Consider the following 14169-nt stretch of genomic DNA (forward strand, 5'->3'; position numbering starts at 1 on the left):
TCATTATTTAGTATGGTCAGGGTGTGAATTGGGTGGGCAGTCTATGTTTGTTTTTCTATGTTTTGGGGTATTTCTATGTTTCGGCCTAGTATGGTTCTCAATCAGAGGCAGGTGTCATTAGTTGTCTCTGATTGAGAATCATACTTAGGTAGCCTGGGTTTCACTGTGTGTTGGTGGGTGATTGTTCCTGTCTCTGTGTTTTGCACCAGATAGGGCTGTTTTTGGTTTTCCCGTTTATTGTTTTGTAGTGGTCATGTTTATCTGTTTGTATTAAACATGAATCAATATAACCACGCTGTGTTTTGGTCCTCCTCTACTTCACCACAGGAAAACCATTACATATATAGACATGTTTATACTGTATTATTGACTGTATGTTTGTTTTACTCCATGTGTAACTCTGTGTCGTTGTATGTGTCGAACTGCTTTGCTTTATCTTGGCCAGGTCGCAATTGTAAATGAGAACTCGTTCTCAACTTGCCTACCTGGTTAAATAAAGGTGAAATAAAAATAAAAATAATTTCGCTACATTCGCATTCACATCTGCTAACCATGTGTATGTGACAAATAAATTTGATTTGATTTAGAGCAATGAAGATAATAATCCTTGCAGCATGCTACTTAATTTTGGGGGAACTAACAAAACCTTTGTTGCACTTAGTTGGAATAGAGTGGATCGTAATGGTGCATTTGGTTACAAGAAAGTGGATGTTACATGCTTGACAAAGCTTAAAGTGTCTGTGTGTTACTTGTAAAGGAGAAGATGGGATCTCTCCAACCATCACTGGAGGTAGCCTACTAAAGGAGGTATTAATCAAAATGAGAGTGAGACTAAATGTTCCCCAGGTCCAGTGGACCTCTATGGGCCTCACACTCCTTCATTGGTCCTTTCTCTCCATCACTATGGAGACAAGACTGAGGAACCTTGAAATGCAAATGGTCACCATGGACACATTCACATGGGCCAAGGAATATAATCAAATTCGCTGCCTGGTGTACAGGTATGGCCCAGCCGGGGGCATGAACGTTAAGGGAGTTAAAGGCAGTCAGTCAGTCACAATGGCCTTTCAATGGCAGCGCTAACCAGAGGAATCATGGAGAAAATAGAGGGTCTTCTGGCTGTCATTACAGTTTGAAAAATGTTCCTGGTGGAGAAAGCAAATCAAAAGGATCCCACATTTTTGTGACATGGCCTGACTGCCATGTGAAATCAATATTTCATGAAAAATTGAGAAGGAAAGAACTGACTGTTTATAGAGTTGTATTTTTGGGAATACTGCAAGAAAGTACTTTAGATATGGTTGGAAAGCTATTGCTATGATAAGTTAACTGGCACATTGTTAGAAATGTCATTTTCTCAAACACTGACCTTTTGAATGGCCAGATGAGATCTCAACCGATTAGAGCTTCCCTCTAGAAAACCATGAAAGAGAGGCTATATTTGGATTGAATAGGCCTACATATTGTGGTGTGTAAGGAAAGCAACAAGACGTCTCTTACAACAGCTTGGCTCAGCCTCAGACTGTATCACGCCTTGACTGCGACAGGAAGTTAAGGCCGAAGGCTGAGCATGATTTGCCAGTCACTACATGAATTGTCAACAATCAACACAAGCCCAGAGGCTGTAACGTGTTTGCTACATCAGCCTAAATGCTGTTCAATACTTTATCATGCTTTTACTAAAGCAAACCATGAAGATGTAGTAACCGAGAACCCTAGATGGTAAAGTATGGTAAGAAAGTGACATCTGGAATAGTAAACATCCAGCAGAGTATGGCAATAGGTTGAGATTCAGATTCAAATACAGGATCCTTTTAAATAATTCCAGCTAAACAGGATTAGTCACCATAGGCTGTGTCAAAGAGAAAAGACAAGGGAAATGTCTGAATCTCACTACATCACTCTCTCATAGACAGTAGCCTAGCACAGCAGTGATCTTCTGATCTTAAAGGGATACTTCAGGATTTGAAGCCCTGCATATATTTTCTCTGAGTCAGATGCTAAACAGCATTAGCGCTGTTGCTAAATAGTGTTAGCACAATGACTGGAAGTCTATGGTAACTGCTAGCATACTTCCAGTCATGCGCTAATGCTAGTTTTGTGCTGCTACCATGTTGTGCTGCAGCCATGTTGTGTTTCTATCATGTTGTTGTCTTGTTGCGTTGCTACCATGTGGTGTTGTCATGTTTTGCGGCATTGCTATGTCGTTGTCTTAGGTCTCTCTATATGTAGTGTTGTGTTGTCTCTCTTGTCTTGATGTGTGTTTTGTCCTATATTCTTATGACATGTTTTTATTTGAAATCACAGCTCCCGTACTCCCAGGGGGCCTTTTGCCTTTTGGTAGGCTGTCATTGTAAATACGAAGTTGTTCTTAACTGACTTGCCAAGTTAAATAAAGGTTCAATAAAATAAAAAATAAAAAGTTAGTGGTGGCTTGCAAAACTACCTCTTAACATTCCTTCATACTGGATGCAGTGACATACAAATTGTGTCCACGAGTTCATCTGAGTCTGGGGAAGAAGATAAAGGGCTTTACTTCATTGCCATTGCTGTTCATAGGAAACTCAATCAACTAAATGTAAAATATATCTCATAATTATGGTTTATTCGTTTATATGGTTTAAATGATGGTTTATTGGCAGTATTTACATTATTTGACTGATCATGGCTCTATATGAGCACGTAGGCCTAATCATGTTCACTGAATAAAAACGTGAATTTTGACTCTGACACCCTTGCACCCTACATAATTGTACCAATTCTCAGTGAATTATTGTATGTAGGGAAGAGAGGGTATGAAGGGGTGTGTGGATCTTTCTAATCTACATTGTCAGAACAGGCTACTGCTGCTCACTAGAGGAGTTATCATCATCACACACTTCCTGGTTCTAATGCTTTCTGTCTTCAGGTGCAGTGACAACATGAGGACTTCGCTGACACATTTGGACTTTCTCTGCTTTCATTTATATTGGGCTATCATTGCTCTTTTTCGGGTTTAAACTTTATTTCATAGAACATAGAAAACTATTATTTGAATGAACTACATTGTCCTCCTCGATGCAGTACAACAAAGTCTAAAGTCGTTCGAATGTGGGTTCTTAGCCCTCGGGGGGAAGAGCGACATTAGATAACGCGTAACACTCAAAGAAGTTGTTGCAGTCAAGTAGAGAAGACAGAAGGGGACAAAGTTTGTATTTCAGTTGATAATTTTCAAGGAGAAAGACACCGAAGATGTCGGATTCAATGTCCAGCTTTTTGCACATTGGGGACATCGTTTCCCTTTACGCAGAGGGCTCTGTCAATGGTTTTATAAGTACACTTGGGTAAGTATTTGCATGTCCCTACAAATACTACCTATTTTGACAGATGATAATATACATGTACCTTCATGTCAACATACCGGTAGCTACTCCATCCGTTGTGCTTACTCTGACTTCGAGATTCATATCCCCTTCATACACAGAGCAAAATCTACTAATTTGCCTGCTTTTTTTATACCAGCATTGTCGTATATCTGAAAAGGGCAGGGGGCAAATAATATGTAAATGAAAAGCCAACTATAGAGCTAGTGCCTAAAATACAGCTGTCGCATCTGTGTGAATGGTTCTCAGCTTTTTTTGCAGGTAAATTCATTAACACTTCCAAAGTTTAACACATCTCTAATGATTTGAAATGGGAACAGCCCTCATGGTTCAACAACACCCCAGCCGCTCCCAGTTGGCAGTTTCACACTGATATTTGTAAATGGGTATACCTTCAAGAAAGTGTTAAATACGGGACTGTTTGACACAGAGGCTACAATCTCGCTGAGAGAGATTTGATTTAGGCTTCGCTCATATTTACTCAGTCAAAACAGTAAGCTATTGTAACATTTGCAGCCATATCAAATAGTCATTGGATACTTCTGAGATGTAGTGTCTCAGGGAGACCCTCATTTATTTAATCAGCTAATGACAAAATAACTTATACCCAGTCTCAATATGGCAAGAGTGGGCCGTGGAGTCTCAGTTCCACAGTATTAATAGTGGATGACCGTGATCTCTAGATAGTCATGCATACCCATATGCAAACATCTGTTCTCTAGTAAAATTGTGTTCAGGGAGCTCATTGTTGAGCTGTATTTCACAATGCAATACACTAGAGTATCTCAATTATGAGCACAGTTGCACTATATTGTTGTTGATGAATACGGTTGTTACACCTGCTTTTGTGTGTGCCTAAAAATAGTGCTGTATTTCCTCAATAGTAAAGGTTGAAAAAATGTCTTGGCCCCTATTAGTTTAACACTGATCTTTCTCTGTCAGTGAAAGGTGTGAAAACACAGGTGCACTATTAACAACGTTGTCTCTAGACAGCTAAATACACTGAGTGTACAACACGTTAGCAACACCTTCCTGATATTGAGTTGCACCCCCTTTTGCCCTCAAAACAGCCCCAATTCATCAGGGCATGGACTCCACAGGGTGCCAAGTGTTCCACAGGGATGCTGGCCCATGTTGACTCCAATGCTTCCCACAGTTGTGTCAAGTTGGCTGGATGTTATTTGGGTGGTGGACCAGTCTTGATACACACGGGAAACTGTTGAGTGTGAAAAACTCAAAAGCGTTGCAGTTCCTCACGTTTCGTACGCTCAGTGTATTTTTCCCCGACAGTGGTATATATTGTTGTTTATGTTTACATAAAGGCTACGCTGCAGCCCACCTCTCCCCGTCCCACCCCTACTTGATCGTTTGCCTAAATGAAAATACTGCAGTAGGGATTATGTCAGGAAAAGGAAATGATGCCAGTGTGTCCTTTGTAGATTTCCAACGGAGTGGTGCTCATGTCACATGGGACTTAATAGCTCTCTATTCATAGTGCTTCCTGTGGTTTCCCCAGTTGCTGCTGGAGCAGGGGCAGCTTTGTATGTGGTCTGGTGCCCTCTGTGCACCATCCTGGCTGTGACCGCCGCACCCAACCCTGTCCAGTCAGGCTCAGCAACTAATACAGTCCTAGGTCTTGGCCTTTGATGCCTGTTCAAACAGCTTCTTGAGGAGTCACCTCTTAGCCACACTTAGTTAATTCACTTCATACTGTTCAAAGTAGGCTACAAGTGTCTGGCTGAGTCATATTTGTAACAATATGTAGTCAATGTTTAACTTCGATTTATCATCTGTGGGGACAATAGATTCCTTCCGATGGAATGATGGTGAAATGGTGCAGCTCAATAAAATGTAAAAAAATAAATAAATCAGACCCTAGCCCTAGTTTGCATGAATTTAAATACTGGGAGTTACTGCTCTCACTTGTCTTTCGAGGACACACATTTGAATGTCTAACAACATAGGGCTGCTTATTAGATATCTGTAGCTCGGCTAAAGCCGCTTTAAGTGTGGTTTACTGCATAACACATTATGCCTGTTAGGACAGGGAAATCAAGAGCTTGGGACTATAAGGGGTGGGGGTAGGAGTAGTGGTGGCAGCTATTCAGCATGATAAATGTCTGTTGGGGTGGGGCATAGCTGACTAGTGGTGGCTATTCAGCAGCCTGATGGTCTGGGGGGGTAGAAGCTATTGGCCAGTCTGTTAGTTTTAGCCATGATGCTCCTGTACTGAGTGATGGAAGCGGGGAGAACCGGCCGTGGCTCAGGAGGCTGAGGTCCTTGATGATCTTATTGGCCTTCTTGCAACACCTGGTGTTGTAGGTGTCCTGAAGGGCAGGCAGTGTGCACCCAATGGTGCATTCGCCTGAGCATGCCACCCTCTCTAGTGCCTTGCGGTCAGCAGTGGTGGAGTTGCCATACCAGGCTGTGATGCAGCCCGACAATATGCTCCTGAGGTTGAAGAGTTGCGAACTTGATGATTGAGTTTGGACTGTGTGAGGCCACTCAGTTGTGAGTATACAGGGCGTACAGGAGGGGACTGAGGACGCACCCTTGTGGGCCCCCTGTGTTGAGAATTAGTATGGAGGAGGTAATGTTGCCTATCTTCACCACCTGTGGGTGGCCTGTTAGGAAGCCCAGGTCCCAGTTGCATAGGGAGGAGTTCAGTCCCAGGGCTATGAGCTTTGTGGTGAGCATAGAGGGCACTATGGTATAAAAGGCCAATCTATAGTCGATGAACAACATCCTCACACATTCCTCTTGTCCAGGTGGGTGAGGGCAGTGTGCAGTGCATTGGCGACTGCGTCGTTCGTGGACCTGTCGGGGCAGTAGGCGAATTAGAAAGGGTCACGTGTGTCGAGGAGGTGATGTAGTCTTTGACTAGCCTCTTGAAGCACTTCATGATGACAGAAGTGAGTGCTACGGGTTGGTAGTCGTTCAGTTATTTTCTCTTTCTTGGGCACGGGATGATACTGGACATCTTGAAGCAGGTGGGGATAACAGCCTGAGCTAGAGAGAGAACATTTCAGAAAACACAACAGCTAGCTGGTCTGCACATGCTCTGAGGGCACGGCTAGAGATGCTGTCTGGTCCAGCAGCCTTGCCAGGGTTAACACGTTTGAATGACTTGCATATGTCCTCGTGGAGACCGCAAGCACTTAGCCCTCATTGTCCTCAGGGGCTCTCCTCGGGCAGCTCAGAGTCATTTTGCTCGAAGCATGAGAATAAGGTGTCCGTGATGTGACTGGCTTTCTTTTTGTAAGTCATGGTCGTTGAAGCTTAATTGCTTCTCCACAATTGCTTCTCCACTTGTCTTGCCGTCTTGATCAATCTGCGTAGGTCGTATTTGTACTGTTTAGTGATACAATTGCCTCGGGTCACCTTGACTTGTTTATAAGTAGCATCTCTCGACTTCAATCCACGGTTTTTGATTGGGAAAAGCTTTGAAAGACACCATCGGTATCACGTCAGCCATGCATTTCTCTATGAGTATGGTGACTGAGTAGGCGTGTTCACTGATGTTATCCTCAGAGGCAACCCGGAACATATTCTTGTCCACATGATCAAAACTATCTTGGAGCATGGATTCTGATTGGTCAGACCATTGTTGTACAGACCTGACCACCGGAACTTTCCTCTTAAGTCTTTGTTTGTAGGCGGGGAGGAGGAAAATGGAGTCATGGTCAGATTTGTCAAAAGGAGGACAGTAGATGGCCAGTAGATACGCTTTTCCTTAGGGTGCTTTTTAGTCAAATCCAATCAAATCAAATTGTATTTGTCACAAACAGGTGTAGACCTTACAGTGAAATGCTTAATTACAAGCCCTTAACCAACAATACAGTTTTAAGAAAAGTAAGTGTTGAGTAAAAATAGATAAGTAAAAAATAAAATAATATAATAATAATAATATAATAATAATTAAAGAGCAGCGGTAACATAACAGTTGTGAGGCTACATACAGGCGGTACCGGTACAGAGTCAATGTGCGGGGGCACAGGTTAGTTGAGGTAATTGAGGTAATATGTATATGTAGGTAGAGTTAAAGGCACCTTCTGTAGTGCCTTGCGGTTGGAGGCCGAGCAGTTGCCATACCAGGCAGTGATGCAACCAGTCATGATTCTCTCGATGGTGCAGCTGTAGAACTTTTTTAGGATCTGAGGACACATGCCAAATCTTTTCAGTCTCCTGAGGGGGAATAGGTTTTGTGCCCTCTTCAAGACTGTCTTGATGTGTTTGGACCTTGATAGTTTGTTGGTGATGTGGACACCCAAGGAACTTGAAGCTCTCAACCTGCTCCAGAAATGTGCTGTATAACTAAAGTTGATAAGAAATGGGGGTATGCTTGGTCCTCCTTTTCCTGCAGTCCACAATCATCTCCTTTGTCTTGATCACGTTGAGGGAGAGGTTATTATCCTGGCACCACACGGCCAGGTCTCTGACCTCCTCCCTATAGGTTGTCTCATCGTTGTCGGTGATCAGGCCACTGTTGTGATGTCGGCAAACTTAATGATGGTGTTGGAGTCGTGCCTGGCCATGCAGTCATGGGTGAACAGGGAGTACAGGAAGGGACTGAGCCATGCACCCATGAGGGTCCTCCGTGTCGAGGATCAGCGTGGCAGATGTGTTGTTACCTACCCTCACCACCTGGGGGCGGCCCGTCAGGCAGACAAGGATCCAGTTGCAGAGGGAGGTGTTTAGTCCCAGGGTTCTTAGCTTAGTGATGAGCTTTGAGGGCACTAGGGTGTTGAATGCTGAGCTGTAGTCAATGAACATCATTCTCACATAGTTTTCCTTTTGTCCAGGGGGGAAAGGACAGCTTGGAGTGCAATAGAGATTGCATCATCTGTGGATCTGTTGGGGCGGTATGCAAATTGGAGTGGGTCTAGGATTTCTGGGATAATGGTGTTGATGTGAGCCATGACCAGCCTTTCTTAAGCACTTCATGGCTTCAGTTATGATTTACTGTTTTATCCTCTTATGTTTGTTGTGTAGTAAATATGTACATTTTTATTTATTGTTTTTCATAGTTTTTCCCTGTGAAGAACATCGCATTGTATTCCATGTCTGAAATGTGCTGTATAACTAAAGCTTGATTTAATAAATAAAGCTTGATTAGACATGTAGCAGTGGTCCAGCGTAGAATCTCTGCGGGTTAGACAGTCAATGTGTTAATAGATATTCGGGAGTGCTGTTCTCAAATTACTTTTGTTAAAGTCCCCCGAGACAATGAACCATGTACCAATAAAGATCTTTGAGATGACCAAGTATTCCAAGCCGAAGCTCGTAACTTTCTGTACATTTCTCCCGTCGCAACACTTATTATTGGTCATAAAACAGAGCCCTCCGCCTTTTTTCTTGCAAGAAAGAGCCCTCTTCCTATCCGCTCAATGAACTGTAAAACCCACTGGTTGTACATAATCCCTTTTGATATCGGAGGAAAGCCAGGGTTCAGAAAAACAGAATATGTTGAAGAATCTGATGTCCCTCTGGAAGGAGATCCTCACTCTGAGTTTGAAGTTTATTCACTAATGATTGAACATTGGCGAATAGTATGCTCAGTAATGGAGGATTGGTCCCCCAGCGTCTCAATCTCACTAAGCCCCCCCCACGGCTGCCTCTCCATTTGCATCTTCGTTTACAAATCTCCGGTAGGACTCTCAAGCAACCCGGCGCCTCACTGAAGAAGCTAGACCATTGTTCCGCCGTCTCCGGGAATTGAGGAAATTCGGGTGGACGGTGAGTGGTGATTCATTTTCCAATAGTTCTACCCGGGTGTTTGAAGTAAAGCACGAAACAAACTGGGTAAGAAAATTTGAGAAACACAGTAGAAAACAGTTGAAAAAGTAGAAACCTGCAATGTTTTGTAGGAGCTCAAGGTGAGGCGCCATACGTCGGCGCCATCTATTGCGATTCGATGTTCCCAAATATATTGCTATGTCTGCTGCAGAGGGACAAAAGAGAGCCATGAGAAAACGAGTTTTGATCAGTCATGGAAATAAAAGTTCTGAAAACAAATTGGCTCACTTTTTAAAAAGAAGATGGAGAACAAGATATGATGGAAAAATACAGGAGTTTTGGTGCAGGTAAGGCCAACTAGTGCAAAAATAATATTGCTATACTGTCAAAAATAATATTGCGTTATATCGTTTAAAATAATATCCCTATGCAACTATATCGACCCCCCCCCATCACTAATGTCTGTAGTAACTAAAGAAGGATAAATGTTATTTTGATACCATTTGTGTCTATGCTTCTTGAGTAAAATACACATGTGAGAACAGTGCAGATCTCTGTGTTATGAATGAAATAATCAGGGACCTGACACACGTTTCAAAGGTGTCATAGACCTGAAAACCACTTCAGCCTGCTCTCTTCCTGTGACGTCTGACAGCTGTGCTGCATTCAATCACACATAAGAGATGCTTTGCATTCTCAGTCGCAGGTCAAGCGCTGCAACACATTGATGGTAACCTAGTCAAACAGCACACCACTGGTGGTATTCACACCACAATTTAAATATATCAAAATATCTTGCAAACATGTTTTTTTTTTCTACGTTGAGTCTCATGTTCAATTGCAATTCAAAGTCTTTGTTTAGGCCTAATTCGATTGAACCAGCTGTTGTACATATATCGTGTTTTTGTTTTGATGTGGTCATATAAGCCCTCTTGGGTTTCCAACCTCACCTGCACATTTTTTTAAACTTTGTTTTTATCTGCACTGTTTTGTCTTTCACTTGTCTTCTTTTGTGTGAATTAATTAAATTACCCTAAAGTGGCTCTTAAAAAAAATAAAAATCTTTTGTTTAAAAAAAAAACACCTAAATTCCTGAGGCTGAGTGATTTCATGTGCAATGCAAATGACCAGGGGAATAAAAAACAATTAATTACCAGGTGAAACACTTCAGACTCTAGCCAAAGTAATGAGCCCATAATAGGTAGACAACACCCCTGCCTGGCTGCTAGGTAACTCTCATTGATTATGTGGAGGGGATAAAGGGACATTAACTGGAGACAACCCTCTGCGCGCTGACATGATTATACAGACACATGGTAAAGATGTAGGATTAGTTTGGCCTTTCAGACAGGTTCTTTTAAATGCATGAACCCCTTTTTGCATATTTTCACAGCATTGTATGAGCCTGTCCTGCCTTCTGTGTGTCATCTACAGTTATGGAACTACCACTTATAATAGGCTATACTGTAGATGACCAGAAATCGGTCGATTCCACGTCAACAGGAGCAGGAATATTTTTGGCATCTCAGATTGTTCTGGCAATTTTCACGTAAAAACTTAATTGCGAGGAAAGATGTTTGAAATGCTTTTAACATTTTTACAAACCATTTTTGAGAAAATCATGATGAAAGTGACCAGTTTAGGCCCGTTTTAGACAGTGTACAAAACAATAGGAACACCGTCCTACTATTGAGTTGCACCCCCTTTTGCCCTCAGAACAGCCTCAATTTGTCAGAAAATGGGCTCGACATAGTGCCACAGGAATGCTGGCCCATGTTGACTCCAATGCTTCCCACAGTTGTCAAAGTTGTCTGGATGTCCTTTGGGTGGTGGACCATTCTTGATACACATGCGAAACTATTGTGTGAAAAACCCAGCATTGTTGCAGTTGTTGACGCACTCAAACCTGTGCGCCTGGCACCTACTACCGTACCCCGTTAAAAAAGGCACTTAAATCTTTTATCTTGCCCATTCACCCTCTGAATGGCACACATACATAATCCATGTCTCAAGTACAGGTCGACCGATTAATCGGCATGGCCAACTAATCAGGGCCGATTTCAAGTTTTCATAACAATGCCGATTATGGCCAATTACATTGCACTCCACGAGGGAACTGCGTGGCAGGTTTATCTAGCTTGTCCTGCGTTGCATATAATCGATGCAGTGCCTGTTAATTTATCATCGAATCACAGCCTACTTCGCCAAACAGGTGATGATTTAACAAGCGCATTTGTGAAAAAAGCACTGTCGTTGCACCAATGTACCTAACCATAAACATCAATGCCTTTCTTAAAATCAATGCACATGTATATTTTTTTTAAACCTGCATATTTAGTTAATATTGTCTGCTAACATGAATTTCTTTTAACTAGGGAAATTGTGTCACTTCTCTTGCGTTCTGTGCAAGAAGAGTTAAGGTATATGCAGCAGTTTGGGCTGTCTGACTCGTTGCGAACTGTGTGAAGAACATTTCTTTCTAACAAAGACCGTAATTAAATTGCCAGAATTGTACATAATTATGACATTACATTGAAGGTTGTGCAATGATACAGCAATATTTAGACTTAGGGTTGCCACCCGTTAGATAAAATACGGAACGGTTCCTTATTTCACTGAAAGAATAAATGTTTTGTTTTCAAAATTATAGTTTCCGGATTTGACCATATTAATGACCTAAGGCTCGTATTTCTGTGTGTTTATTATATTATAATTAAGTCTATGATTTGACATTTGATAGAGCAGTCTGACTGAGCGGTGGTAGGCAGCAGTAGGCTCGTAAGCAGTCATTCAAACAACACTTTCCTGCCTTTGCCAGCAGTTCTTCGCTGTGCTTCAAGCTTTGCGCTGTTTATGACTTCAAGCCTATCAACTCCCGAGATTAGGCTGACAATACTATAGTGCCTTTAAGAACATCCAATAGTCAAAGGTATATGAAATACAAATGGTATAGAGAGAAATAGGAATAGTCCTATAATTACTATAATAACTACAACCTAAAACTTATGTTTATGTTAAAGGGAACCACCAGCTTTCATATGTTCTCATGTTCTGAGCAAGGAACTTAAACGTTAGCTTTCTTTACATGGCACATATTGCACTTTTACTTTCTTCTCCAACACTTTGTTTTTGCATTATTTAAACCAAATTGAACATGTTTCATTATTTATTTGAGACTAAATTGATTTTATTTATGTATTATGTTAATTAAAATAAGTGTTCATTCAGTATTGTTGTAATTGTCATTATTACATACAGTGGGGCAAAAAAGTATTTAGTCAGCCACCAATTGTGCAAGTTCTCCCACTTAAAAAGATGAGAGGCCTGTAAATCTTCATCATAGGTACACTTCAACTATGACAGACAAAATGAGAAAAAAAATCCAGAAAATCACATTGTATGATTTAAAAAAAAAAAAAAATTATTTGCAAAATCTGAGAACAAAAATATTTTCAGCTGGTGGGAAATCGAGTAGTATTCATGCCCCTTGACTTATTCCACATTTTGTTCTTATAGCCTGAATTCAAAATGGATTTTTAAAAAATATGATCACCCATCTACACACAATACCCCATAATGACAAAGTGAAAACATGTTTTTTAAATGTTAGCAAATGTATTGATAATAAAATACAGAAATATCTCTTTTACATAAGTATTCACACCCTTGAGTCGATACATGTTAGAATCGCCTTTGGCAACTGTGAGATTTTCTAGGTAAGTCTCTAAGAGCTTTGCACACCTGGATTGTACAATAATTGCACATTCTTCAGCTCTGCCAAATTAAAAAAATTCTTCAGCTCTGCCAAGTTGGTTGTTGATCATTGCTAGACAGCCATTTTCAAGTCTTGCCATAGTCAAAACTTTAACTAGGCAATTCAGGAAAATTCAATGTCGTCTTGGTAAGAAACTCTAGTTAATATTTGGCGTTGTGTTTTAGGTTATTGTCCTGTTAAAAGGTGAATTTGTCTCCCAGTGTCTGGTGGAAAGCAGACTGAGTCAGGTTTTCCTCTAGGATTTTGCCTGTGCTTAGCTCTATTCCATTTATTTTTATCCTAAAAAAAAACTCCCTAGTTCTTGCCGATGACAAGCATACCCATAACATGATGCAGCCACCACCATGTTTGAAAATGTGGGTAGTGGTACCCCCTGATGTGTTGTGTTGGATTTGCCCCAAACATAACACTTTGTATTCAGGATATAAATGTCATTTCTTTACCACATTGTTTTGCACTTTTACTTTAGTGCCTTATTGCAAACAGGATGTATGTTTTGGAAAATATTTTATTCTTTACATGCTTCCCTTTCACTCTGATTTATTTTTACCCATCTACCAATAGGTGCCCTTCTTTGCAAGGCATTGGAGAACCTCACTGGTCTTTGTGGTTGAATCTGTATGAAATGTATTGCTCGGCTGAGGGACCTTTCAGATATTATTAAAAAGCCACAAGCTTCCTTGTCTTTTTATCAACAAAAAAACCTCCCTTGTCATTGCCAATGACAAGCATACCCATAACATGATGCAGCCACGACTATGCTTGAAAATATGAAGAGTGGTACTCTGTGATGTGATGTATTGCGTTGGATTTTCCCCAAACATAACGCTTTGTATTTAGAACATAAAGTTGATTTCTTAGACAACTTTTTTGCAGTTTTCTTTAGTGCCTTACTGCAAACAGGATGCATGTTTTGGAATATTTTTATTCAAAGAAAGCCTTCCTTCTTTTCACTCTGTCATTAAGGTTAGTATTGTGAAGTAACTACAATGTTGTTGATCCACCCTCAGTTTTCTCCTATCACCGCCATTAAACTCTAACTGTTTTAAAGTCACCATTGGCCTCATGGTGAAATCCCTGAGCGGCTTCCTTTCTCCCCGGCAACCGAGTTAGGAAGGACGCCTGTATCTTTGTGGTGACTGGGTGTGTTGATATACCATCCAAACTGGAATTAATAAACTTTGCCATGCTTAAAGGAATGTGATTTTAAAAAATGTATCAACCAATAGGGTCACCTCTTTGCAAGGCATTGTAAAACCTCAACCACCTTGTGGTTGAATCTCTGTTTGAAATTCA

The 14169-nt window shown here is 41.2% G+C and overlaps 1 protein-coding gene across 1 annotated transcript in view; it reads left to right on the plus strand.

The window, feature by feature from the left end:
• Positions 1-2871: 2871 nt before the first annotated feature.
• The window catches only part of LOC115132159 (inositol 1,4,5-trisphosphate receptor, type 3), a 43448-nt gene continuing 32150 nt past the window's right edge, over positions 2872-14169 (plus strand). The window contains exon 1 of the mRNA XM_029664460.2: positions 2872-3323. Coding sequence (XP_029520320.1) covers positions 3232-3323 — 92 coding nt within the window. The 5' untranslated portion in view covers positions 2872-3231. The remainder of the gene's footprint in view (positions 3324-14169) is intronic.

Source organism: Oncorhynchus nerka, linkage group LG7 (assembly GCF_034236695.1).
Source record: "Oncorhynchus nerka isolate Pitt River linkage group LG7, Oner_Uvic_2.0, whole genome shotgun sequence".
NCBI classification, from domain to species: Eukaryota; Metazoa; Chordata; class Actinopteri; order Salmoniformes; family Salmonidae; genus Oncorhynchus; species Oncorhynchus nerka.